This window comes from Aythya ferina (assembly GCF_964211825.1).
Source record: "Aythya ferina genome assembly, chromosome: 6".
Taxonomy (NCBI): Eukaryota; Metazoa; Chordata; class Aves; order Anseriformes; family Anatidae; genus Aythya; species Aythya ferina.
In genome coordinates, this window is record NC_140303.1 from 27,800,507 (window position 1) to 27,813,316 (window position 12,810).

Here is a 12,810-nt window from a genome sequence, read left to right on the forward strand (position 1 = left end):
TTTCTTCCCAAAAGACAATCAGCAGCTTCAGCTCGCTACAGAAGATTTGTCTCTGCAGCATGTATAAGAGCTGCTTGTTAAACTTAAGAAATACCTGCAGGTGCTTTTTTTGAATCAGGCCCATGCATGTGTGTTCTGCTTTTGGCTTGTTTTAGAAGTAGCTTTGAGGACCTAGTCTCAAACTAGCATCAGGCTAGTTACAGGTCTAGTCTGGGTCTATCTCCTATGCACATTAGACAGACAAAGATACAACAATTTCCATTCTCTTAAAGCTTTTTTGGCTACTTGTGTTTTCACAAAGTCACAAATGGTGTGCCTCTTAGTTTTGTTTGCTTTGTCTTCTCTGGGGTTGTTCCCCCAGCCTATTGTGCTACTCAGCAACATGTCTGAAGTACATCACGGAGGCAGTAGGTGACTGAAATGAATAAGCTAATGAGCCCGCTAACGCCATTAGTGGAAAAGGCTCTGACTGTACCTGTGCTCCAGTGACCATTAAAATATGGCAAGGAAATATTACTAGCACTGTGCCTTGTTTCCAGGTGTTACTGGGGTTTCCACAGTCACTTCAGCCGAGAGGCAGAGCATTTGTACCACACTCTGGAGTCCTCCTACCAGAAGGCCCTGCAGTCGCATTTGAAGAACTCTGACAGCATTGTGTCCTTGCCACAATCGGATCGCTCCTCCTCCAGCTCCCAGGAGAGTCTCAAGTAAGTCTTTCAGCATCGCTACCTCTCTTGGTCTAAAGAACTGCAGAGATGACCATGGCTTCCTCAAATTCAGGGGAGCTGCTTTGGGTACTCTGAGCTATGCTTGTCTCATCTGGTCTTCATTTGGCCTCAACACTTGGTTATGTCAAATTTTCTTTTTAGTTAACATTATATTAAAATGCAGGAAAACTCCATTACTGGCTTAAAAAATAAAAATTATCTTGACACCATAAATAACTTTTAGTGTGCTTTTTGTGCTTGGAAGACACTGCTAGCCATTCCTTCCAGATGGGCTGAAAACAATGCTTGGATTGAAATTCTTTGTTTAGCATTCATCTTAGAGGTGCGAGATGGCCTTTTGCTGTATAAGAGGAAAAAATGCCTAATCTAACTTTGAGTTGTAATTGCAAAATCAGTATGTAACTTTTCTGAAACATTCATATTACTAGCTTCTCTTGAAGAGATAGTCAATTAAGCTGCAAATGTCTGCAGCTGAAGTGTTAGACACATATGAAAAATACCCATAACATACTAACACAACTCTTTATATCCACAGAAAGCATTCTTAAAGAAGTCTTCTTGCTCAAATAATATATTTTTTTTTTCCTAGTGTATTTGTAAAGAATTTTATGGTGGTGCTCTATTTATTTTTACACAGTAAGCTTTGTCAGTCTATTCCTGAATGTAAATAACTTCCTATTAACTCAATTATGAATCGAGGGAACAGAGTAGTACTATTACTGCTGATTGTGAAATACCAGCTTTGTTTTAATAAATATTTTTATTTACTTCTAGCCGTCCACTGTCTGCCAAAAGAAGTCCTACTGGAAGTACTACATCGAGAGGTGAGAGTAGTAGCTGAAAATACGGTGAGGTGTTGCTGAGGAAATGTGATGAAGTAGAATGAGAATTTTTGATACTGCATGGACAACTTTGCTGCTTACTGCTCCTTAAAAATGGCACCTTATGTAATTTTTTTAATTGGTTATGGGTTGTACACCCCTTTTTGTACAACAACCTCTGATGTAATAAGGCCTTTGAAAGCTGGTAAACCTGTTATTGTCTGCACCTGAAGGGAAGGCTAAAAAGCCTTCAAAGTTGTAGTCAACATATGTTTAGCTGTGAAATAGCTGGGATTAACTTCTGCTGATGCTAGTACATAGAGCTGCATAGCCTACTGGTGCATTCAGCTTTTCTCTCATTTATTTTTTTGTGGTTTCAGCACTTATTGGAGGCATAGTCTGCACAAAGTCCTCCAGTGCTAAATTATATCTTGCCAGTCTGTTTTTAACATCAGATGGAATATTCAGGTGTAGCCAGGAGTGGCTGACGTTACTTCATAGAAGACTTATGTGCAATGGCAAGGGAATATGTAAGAATGAATGCTTGCTTATTTAATAGGCATCTTTATTCTCTTGATTCATGTACCCAAGCCTATATACCTGACAAGTACAGGCAGCTGTACTATCCTAAGTAAATGCATATAACAATTTAAATAGTAAATTTTAATATACCACATTACAGACAAAGCTTTGTTAGTAGATGGTAAGCCACCTTCTAGCCCTATCAGTATACTCTGCTGATGATACCTTTATGTATACCTTTAAGTATGCCTACTTTATTGTGCCTGCAAATGCATGTCTGCTTGCAGCTGAATAGACAAGTATTATGCTTAAGAGGGTAAACATTAAAAAGTGATGGGAACAGTGGTCCTCATGAGAAGATGAGGTGTTGGGAAGGCAGGTAGGAAAACTTGCAGGAAAGCGTAGAACCTGGGTTAAAGCAACTCACAAGCAGGTGATGGGTACTGTAGCTGAGTTTTTCTGTATTGCTGGCCTGGCAACCAGCAGTGATCTCAGCATTTAGGTTAGTGTCTAATAAAGTTCTTGGAGCTGGCATCAGGTCAGCATTGAAATATCTTTGCAGGCACTGTGGGAAAGCCCATGTTGTCCTGATAAAGCATTCTTAGTTGAAATATTCCAGTGCAAAGTAAAGAGTGTTAAAAATAGTACGTTAAACTGCTTGACACACAGCTTCTTCTCTGAAGAACACAGCTCAAAAAATTAATCTTCCTTATTCTGGGTCTCCCACTCCCATCTGCAGCATCTACAGTAAGTACAAAATCTGTGTCAACACCAGGATCTCTGCAGCGGTCCCGCAGTGACGTTGATGTGAATGCAGCAGCTAGTGCCAAGTCGAAAGTGACATCTTCTGGAGCATCTACCCCCTTCAGTTCTGCTGCAGCCTTGCCCCCAGGCTCATATGCATCACTAGGTAAATCTATACGTTCTACTGTTGCAGTTAGCTTTCTTTACTACCAGGTAGTACCTAGGTAATTTGATTGGAATATAAAACTCTGGAACTGGAAGGACATATCTCTGATATGGCCAACAGCATCAGCGTGCATTCTGTTGTCTTCTGGGATTAAGCAAAAAATTTGCATAGGAACTGACTTGCAGCAACATCTTATTTTTTCTATTGCTTTGATAGTCGCTGTCTCTTCTTTCTGGGGAAAAGCAGATGCTGTTGAGGAAATTTCTTACCGCTCCATTACTTTTAACATGTCTCAGTCTCTTTCTCCTTTCTCTTCCCTCCTTCCTCCTTCATTGAAACTGGTTTTCTATGAATTATTTTATGCTTTGAATAGCACATCTTAGCTGAGCTTGATTACTTTGTTTTACAAAAGAGAAAAAGATGTAGAAGCAGAGAGAGAAGCAGGCCTTCCCATTTCACCATGTGCTTAGGATATAAGTATCTGTTCTTCTGCTGACTCTCTGGATTACTGCCATTATTTTCTTAGAGCGTTGTATATCACTGTCAGATACCTTCCCAGTGTTTCTTATAACAAACTTTGCGTTTTCTCTCCTGGAGATGATGTTGCCAACTTGCTGAAGGAGGAAATGCAAGGCAGTGACAGACACAGTGTAATTTCTCATTCTGCTGGTTTCATGCTAATCTAATTCCAGAGTTTTCATTGATTTACCTTTACAAGAGGGAAAAAAATCAGATGCCTAGTAGATATCAAAATCAGTGGTCTTGATTTAAGCTGTGCCGATATCTTCACTGAGTCAGCTGAAAAGTAGTTTCTCCTTAGTGTTCAGCATTGGGTCTTCAGTCAGATTAAGTTCCTGGTGAATTACATAGGGATGCTTTCTATAGATTCCCTTTGTGAATATGTTGTTTTTATATCTGAAGTCTTTTACTATGTCTTAAATGTATTGGTTGTATTTGATGCACAAATTCATGTTTTACTCTGTTTTACATTGCATGTTGATATTTGGTTCAAGATTTAGATGCGTTGCAGTGAACTCAATACAGACGTTGGAGTTGGTTGCTTAATGGTGTGCATTCAAAACTTCAATAAGCAGCCGTTTTTAGTTGTGCTGTGTCCTTGCTTCAGTGGCAAAAGTGATTTTGTACCATCTTATGCTGTGAGGAAGAAAGGAAAGGGGGAAAGAAAATACTAAAGATGGCTTTGTCCTTGAAGCCAGGTGACCATTTACAGTGTTAGTCTTAATCTTAATGTACTGAAGGAGAAAAGCAGGAAATGCACTGCATTTCATTAAGTAATGCATGGCTGCTCCTAAAGGAGTCTGTTTCCTTTTGAGCTAGCAGGGAAATTTGTCACCTGTGTGTCTCCTTGAGAGAAATGGTGAGGCAAATGAAGAAAATGGGGTCTGACAAAGGGTTAGATATGTTGTTGGAAGGAAAAACTTGTAGCCTTGTTCTTCAAATGCATCAAGCTTTCATTTGCTACTCAAATTTTTTCATTTCCTTAATTATGTTAATTCTTTTGCAAACTTCTGTAGCTAATTTATAGTGCCCACTTCTGCTGATGTTACTAATTCATCCCTGTTAACCCTTTCCTTATTTTTTTTAATTTGCCTAAAGATGGTACTACCACTAAAACTGAGGGTAAGCAGTCTCTCTGTGTAACTGAGGTGTGTCTGCAGTCGTACCACCCTACCTGTTCTCAAAGTGTTACCCGACTCTCATCCATGTTCACTGGTGACGTGCATGAAGTGTTGCATGGTTGTCCTGCTCATTTTGATGCCATGGGGTGATCTTCACTTTCTCTTCAGGCTCCTCCCTATTAATGGCACTATTTAGTTTTTTATGGCTGATTCCTGATCACAAAGTTGTATGTGGGTCTCCCTAATTAAAGCAGTACTTTTGGTTGAAGGTGACCTGTGCACAGATTAAAAAAACAGGGCTTGTGTTTTCTTGCTCCACGACGTGTAAAGGTTTGCTGTGTTTTTCCATCCAAAGCTCAGGTCTCAACTGCCAAATGCTTTCAGGAAGAGCCTGGGCAGCAAGAGAATTGAATGAGATGATCACATGGCAGAAAAATGAGGACAGTAAACAATGATCTCTAGGGAAGGAATATTTAGTCAAACTCTTTAAACCTGAGCTCACTCTTTTTTTTATTGTTAACTGTCTGAGTGTGATGGCTTACAACTAAGACAGTTGGAGGAAAGTCTTTTTGAGAACACTGAGCCTGCTAGTCTGGGAGGCCTCCCAGTCTGGTTATCTGGCTTTTTGTCAAAGCTTGTTCTTTATTTCTTACTTCTCAAGCAAAAAAAGATCACTGGAAAATTGCTTTTTCTGAGGTAGACAGGGACTGGAAACAAGAAGGCCTTCAACACATAATGAAGACAACTCCCCCCAGACAAACCCATTTGTTTCCTGTTGCAAGTCTCTTTTCAAGGGATCTATTACTGTTTTGTGGGACTGTGTTCGTATCCTTGATGGCTGCTTGTATTTGGATGTGGTGTTCTGAGAAGTGCCACTGTGCTGTTGTGACGTGTTTTTGTTTTTTCCTTCCTATTACTGATGCACTGATTTATTATTTGGAGGGAAAGGTGTCTGCCATCTTCAGAACTGGTACTTAATCTTAGTGTTTAAAGATGAACTGGCTCAGAATCATGCCCAAATGCTTATGGTTTGTGATCTGTCAGTGATAAGGAACATGGAGTTGGTCTTAACACCTGTCTTTCTAAATCATCATCAAATTAGATGAAAGATCCAAGTTGTTGCAATCCTTAGCTTTTTTTATTCACTGCTAACCCTTCTTTTTCACTTCTTTCCTTCCCCACCGTCTTCAAAGTTTTCTGGTTTTGGACTAACATAGCAATGTTGAATGTTCTGAATCTTCTGAACTAGCCCACACAACTCACAAATCCTCTCCTAGACTAACAATGTCTGTGGAAGCCTGTTCCAGCAGCCGTCCTCTGGCATACCTTTATTTTTAGTTCATTAATTCATTTAGTTCATTAAATGTTCTATTGTTGTCATGCAAAAGGTTTTTTTTTTTTCTAGCAACTTTCTTTCAATTCATCTGCACTGGAAGCAGATTGGATTTGTAAGTCTGTAATACAAACCAGCAAGTCACCTGTGGGGGGAAAGCTGCGAGATGAACTTTCACAAATTGTTTTCCACTCCCTCCATGTTAAATACCAGATCTCATCTCTTCTTTTGCTGTAGGATTCTCTTGTGGTGGGGAGGAGTGGAGGATTATAATAACAGGGCACGTAGCAGCCACAGAGCACTTGAAGGATGAGTTTAATCACTGTTTGAAACTCTTCATCATCTTTGTTTCTGTCTGTTGAGACAGTTAAGGGAAAAGCAGCCTTTTGTTCAACATTCAGTGCCTCCTTCAGGTGAGGGTTGAGAATGCTCTTCTGCCAACTCTGATCTTTCAGAGATGTAGGTAACTGTAGGGAAGGCAGAACTTTTATATTCTCGACATAAACATAAAAATCAATGAAGCAGGGGAAGGCAGGGCAGGAGAGAAGTATCACTGAGCTCTGGAAATATCTGTGTGTGCAAGAGGTGGTCTTCAAACAGAAAGCAAGAGTTCCATTTGCAGGAAGGAGTCATCCCTGTGTTTTTGCAGGTCACCATCAGCTACTTAAAGAATAAATCCGTGTTGTTGTGTAATTCAGCTTGACATTTAATCTGCAGTCTGTTTTCCATCGTGACTTTCCCTAGCAGCAGTGTAAAACTTCTGCACCTTCCCCTCAGCTGGGAGCCAGCATTGTGCTAACTTGGCAGTTCCCATCTGCTTTGCCCTCGGTTCTCCTCAGTGCTTTGTTTTTGAGCCAGGCGTCTCAAAAGAGGAGCAAGACACAAGTGGGTTATGCCAGTGGCAAGCGAAGAGCGGAGTACTGGTTCTTTGGTTTTAAGCAGCGTCAACCCAAATGTCAAACGCTGCTGAAATGCACTTCTTGTAGGAAGGTAGCGTGAACCTGTGTACAGCCTTGATCTGCGTAGGTCTTCTGCCACCATGCTGTGAGGCTGTGTCTTCGTGCAGTGCACAGTTATGTCTGGATTGCCCAGACCCTTCGTGCATGAGTGTCTCAGGAACTTAATTAAGAGTTTTGTAGGCAGAAAGCCTGTAAGATCTAAACCTTTTTAGTTTTTTAAACCTTTTTTAGTTTTGATCTGGGTATTACAGCTAGTGCCATGCAAGTAGCTGCTGTGTGTCCATGTTTGTTATACCCAATTAAAAGGAAACCTCAGAAAAATTTCTGCTTGTTTTATCATAAAACAGTTTTTAAAGGAATAGTTAAATATTGTGTGTAATGCTGACTTTCAGTACATAATAATGGTTCAGAGCATTTCTGTTATCTGTGCAACTTTTCTCAAAGTGAGCATAAAAATGCCTTTCAAATGAGCCTTTCCAAAAACAAACAAACAAACAAAAAAACATAAATGCTGGTCTGTCCCAGGACTGCTAAGTTTAAAACAAATCAGCAATTTCCAGAAACAGTGGCACAATACTTAGTATTTTTAATATTCACCAGAAAGGAAATAAAATCTTTCTGATATATCATAGTTTTCAGATAGCTTAGGCTTAAAGAGCTTATCTGTGAGATTGAACATTTAAAGCCTTAACAAAGGCTTCAGGAATAACACACTTTTAAGAAGTCACCAATCCTGTTTTCTTCTTTGCTTTAAAGCCCTTTGTCATCAAGGACAGGGCTTGGCTCAAAGGTTTGACTGAACAACTTAACTTAAACTGAAATGCTGGGGTAGTGTGTTTCTTCTTTTGGTCTTTGGAAGTGCTGGCTTGGTTCCCTGTGCTTATTGGTGTAGAGCAGCGTGGTGCCACTGTCATTCCTTTAACTCTGCTTTGGCAGACTTTTTTTTTTTTTTTTTTTTAAAGCAGCATATACTGGTGGTTTATGGTATGGGTAGAGTGCATCTCAGGAAACTAGTGCAAAGTCTGGTTTTGTACAAGCAATGTTGGATTTGTGCTAAATACAAATTAAATCCATACCATAGCAAAAGGGGTTGTTTACAGATGTTACATACAATTCATATTTTTAATTGTGTGTATTTGCAAATGTATCACCAACAATTGACGTGTACAGCTGGTGGGCCCTAGAGACTCAGATTTTTTTTTCTCTTTTTTCCAAGTAGGGAAGAAACCTTGTGCTGAGAACTTGCTTGCATTAACTGGTTCATGGAGATACCATTGCCATCCCAGTGCTTCTACATGTAACTTCCATGGTTGTAGGCATCGTTATTCACAGCATGGAACTGATTAAACTCAGTAAACTCAGTCATGGAGCTGTTATATACCATTTCTAGAGTATTTGAAAGCCATTTTCTTCACAGTGTAGTATACAGGTTGGATCTCACAAAGCCTGTGTCTGTTCTGAGAGCTGGGGTAGAGGTGCTGTGCTATCTACCTGGAGGAGCTTAGAACAGCACTGCCAAGAGAAGCCTTCTGTAATGCAAAAATAAAAAATAATAATTAAAAAAAAAAAATCAGTTTATTTGCTTGTTCTTCTGTTGTTGCTGTTTTCTTTTAAAAAGAAGACTTTCCTAAATTTAAGCGTATGTTAGCCATCTCAAAGTTGATTCTGATCCATTAATTGCTGTAAAAATGACAGTAACTTTAACAGGAAAAAAAAGCTCTAAAAACAAAACACAAATGAATTCTTAAAACTAAGCATTTTTATGGGGTCTTTCAAAATGCTTTTTGTACCAGCGAAGTGTCACATGTCAAATTCTGATCAAAGGCTTTTTAAAATGGCAATACTTCAGTGCTTTTGGAAACTAGTTGGGGCAGTCTTTATCTGTTTCTGTTCTGTGCTGCTGCTCTCAGGATAAAGGAATCTTTTTAAAAGGAGCAGAAAAATTATAGTTATGAAATAACGAGTTTTTCCATCTGTGGTTTGAGCTAGATGTGGAAACAAACCCCACTGAAGGCAAAGTGTATGGGAGGGGAGGCGTTTGTTTGCATTTAACAACAAAATGCCCATGTAACCTCTTTGCTATATTACTTCCAGTCTTGCCTGAAATTATTTTTTCAGCTTGTGGTGGAATGATAGGAATAAAGATGCACAGATAGATATTCCTGTGTGCAAGTAACTTCCGGATAGGAATGCAGACTCTTGTTTGCAGATGAAATGCTTAAGGGAACATAATAAAGACATTTGTATTATGTAGATGAACGACTATATATGCATGTTATACGTGGAATAGCATATATTAAAAACCTTGAGATTTTCAAGCCAATTAACTATGGATTCATTTTACGTTACTGTAAAGCAAGTATGTTTTGGATGTCATAAGACTAACTCAAGGTTGGTACATGCACATGCGAGCAGAAGTTAATATATGAAACATCCCAGGTCCCTCTCCGTGTTTCTGTCTCATACAGATTTGCCTAAAGCAATTTTGAGTTCCATTTGGTCTTGTTTTACAGCTAATGCTGTATTTGGATAGGGAAAAAATAGAAACTTATTTAAAAATAAGTATCTTTGAATTAATCATTTTGAACCACTTGCATGCTGCAAGTAAGGTTAAACAGCTGTATTAAAAACCGTTGGAAACTAACAAATCAGAATGTATATTAGCAATTCGGGTCTCAAGGAATACGTGAGTGATACCAGGTGACATTATTTCTTTGTAACTGTGTGAAGAATTCAAACATGATTTTGAGATTTTTTTTCCTTGTCTTTTGCTTTACGCCATAAACTCCAAGAATTTAATTGCTCCTAGGGTGACCGTGTATTGTGTTGTCACACTCTTTGTACCATTACAGCACGTGTGTGTGAAGCCACGGTGCTGCTATGCGTTGCTGTGAATGTTGGAAGGAATTTAGGTCTCTGTTCAGCTTTCTGCTTTTTCCCTGTGCGTGCCTTTGAGGCCTGTGGTGGGATTTGGGGCGTGCGCCTCATGGCAAGGCACACCGTGACTGCTCGTCTGCGTGTAGCTGCCCATGTGTGAAACCTGGGAAGGATAGGAATGGGCCAGGAAAGGGCTGTATATCGGGCTGGCCATGTGCAAGGGGCAGCTAATGTCCTGGAGCCGAGGAAAGCTGCCGCCTTGCTCTGTTGGTAGGAGTGCCTTAGCAGCCAGGCCCATCATCCTCGGACCCACTGGTTCAGAACTTGACTGAGTCAGTGGTTAAATAGTGATTTGTTGGTGTCTTCCCAGCTTTGTGCTTATCATTTCTTCTGTTGTGTCTACAAACAGTGGTGTGAATGCAGATATCTGTGTCTTGGCTCACTGCACCTTAGCTCGCTGCAACAGCTCTGGAAGCCTGGTGATATTTTTTAACACTAGATGCTGGTGGTGCAGCATGAAGTACTTCAGGCCTTTTTCCTGCAATCAAGTCTAGGCTTCCTTCTCAGAGCTACACATTTCCTTGTCACCTTGTGTCTGTCAGAAACTCGCAGGCAGTGTTACAAATATTTTGAGAGCTCAGACCAAGGAACAGAGCTCTCAACCTGGTCAGCCTCGGCTGCTTGCCATTGTCTTGTTCTGCATGTGTACCTTATGTGGTTTGGGGTGGGAAGTTACATCTCCCTGTTCTTGTTTCTCTGTTTGCTTATGGTGGAGACAAAGGGTGGGAGATACATATCTGTAACTGGTGGATGCAGTTGTCAAGACTATTCTCTTACCTGTTATGTGTTTGTGTTGTTTGTTTTTTTTTCCCTTTTATTATTTTGCCTCAAACTTGAAATCATCCTCTGAATGCAGGGTAACACTGGCATTAGTCCTGAGAAACGGCTTCAGATTTGGCTGAGAACCGAGTTGTTGAAAAGTGCTGGTGGAGGCTTTCTTTGTGTTACTCTTAATTATCATTTCTTTCCCATTAGCTAGAGACAGATAATTGAACCTTAGCACTGGAAAGAACATTCTGTAGGAAAGAGCCCTGCCCCAGGAAGGGGATGAACTGATGACCTCGTGAGCTGGGCGAGCTCAAATTTCTGTAGCTTTTTCATAAGGAAAGGACAGAAAAAGGATCAAGAACACTTTGAGACTTTATATCCATTCTCTGCTTAAAGAAAGGCCAGGCACATGGAATCTTTTTTTTCCACCATGTTGATTGTGTTAAATGAGACTCACCGTTACAAGTTACACTGATCTAGGTATAAATTTGAGGGATCTGTAAACAGCAGGGAAAATTGAGCCTGAAATAAAAGTGTAGCCAGGCTGTGTTGGCAGACTCTCGGTGGTACATGCTGGCATGCACATGGAGAGCAGGCTGTAAAGTGCCGAGCTGCTGTTTGGAAATCCCAGCGATGGAATTTGTGGCTGCATCTGCTGTGCCCATCTCCGAAAGGGTGATCGCCTTCTCAGAAAGTAATAATTTTAATATAGGAAGTGGCATTTAGGCTACTGTCATTTTTGTGGTTGATCTTTAAAGAAGCTACGACAGAAAAGAGGCAAAGGCTTTAGAGAGGTAATATGTTCTTTTTATTAAACTGGCTGATAGCATAACAGAAAGCTAAAAAGTTTTTGAACTTGTAGACTTCTGGGCTTGTGTCTCACTCTCATCATCAGCCGGTTTAATGAAAGTTGCCTTTCCTTTTAAAATTTATTTCCTGTACCCTGGTTAGTTTTGTGGATAGCAGCACTTCAAGCATGGAACAGATGGTGCTTTAGAAGCTGGTGCTGCCCTTGGAAGAAACCTATTAACAGTTTTGTTGTCTTTGCATTCCTCCAGGTCGGATTCGTACAAGGAGACAGAGCTCTGGCAGTGCCACAAGTGTCACCTCAACGCCTGCGGATACCCGAGGCCGCAGCCGGGCTAAAGTGGTTTCCCAGTCCCAACGTAAGAAGTGTTTTGTTTCCGGGCGAGGAGAAGAATTTCTTTTGAATTGTGGTAGCATCAGCTGAGAGTTGGGCTCACTTCTGCTGAATAATATCTGGAGTTGTAACAAAATGAATCCCCACTCAGCCAGCTTTCAGTGTAGCTCTCCCTGATAAATAGTGCCCCAAATCTGAGTGCTTAGTTGCTGCCTTTTTTAACCTGTTGTGCAGCAGCACTTCAGGTCATTGCAACATATATATAAAATAATATAAATTACCTGTACTGGGTTTCACTGAGATGCCCTTCATGTCTGTTGCTGGTTGCTGTCCTGGGCTCTTGCCCTGCCGAGCTTCTCCTGCTTATGTTACTGTATTTCTGTATGTGTAACGTGAGCTGTCTGAAGTTCATGTGTTAGCATCAGCTTAAAATAGGGCATTGCCTACTTTGTGCAGATACAGAGGAGATGTTTCTGCTCTGATTCACATGGCACATATGTGCTCTCTGGCTTCCTTGCAAGGCATGATTTCCCCCTAGGAGACATGCAAACAGTGATGCTACATGTTTGTCATGTGTGTCTAAGGAGAATTTTGTCACTCAGATTTTAGGAGAAAATGGGTAGAGGGAAAAACCATGCAAATTTGGAGGACTTTCAAGCTTGGGGAGTAAGAGGAGGTGGGGGTTTGTTCTAGGAACTTGTCTTGCTTTGCACCCTTGTTTAATAGCTCTCCTCTGTTCATGCTGTCACTGCTTTGCTCTGTCTTGCTGGAGGTATGGGGAAGCAGTTAGAGCATTATGTTAGGCTGAGAGAGCTGAAGATGTATTTAGGATGGGGCTGAATGGAAATCTTTACATCAAGGCCATGAAGGAATTGGGGCTTTGGTTTTCTGATCTGAATTTATGCCTATTGTTTTGAACCCAAAACTGATCCAAAGCCAGAAATGGCCTTTTTTCTTGTGGTGTGATCAGATCAGATGAGACAAGTCTCAGACATATTTAAAGAACAGTTGAGTAGTTCAAACATCTTGGGCTTAATTTTTTTTATGGAAT

At 40.5% G+C, this 12,810-nt stretch overlaps 1 protein-coding gene across 3 annotated transcripts in view; it reads left to right on the forward strand.

Moving 5' to 3' along the window:
• Positions 1-12,810, forward strand: part of CLASP1 (cytoplasmic linker associated protein 1) — a 148,603-nt gene that overhangs the window by 65,625 nt on the left and 70,168 nt on the right. For all 3 annotated transcript variants that reach the window (XM_084523008.1, XM_084523009.1, XM_084523010.1), the window contains exons 17-20: positions 540-707; positions 1,503-1,552; positions 2,811-2,981; positions 11,677-11,784. In XM_084523008.1, coding sequence (XP_084379134.1) covers positions 540-707; positions 1,503-1,552; positions 2,811-2,981; positions 11,677-11,784 — 497 coding nt within the window. The remainder of the gene's footprint in view (positions 1-539; positions 708-1,502; positions 1,553-2,810; positions 2,982-11,676; positions 11,785-12,810) is intronic.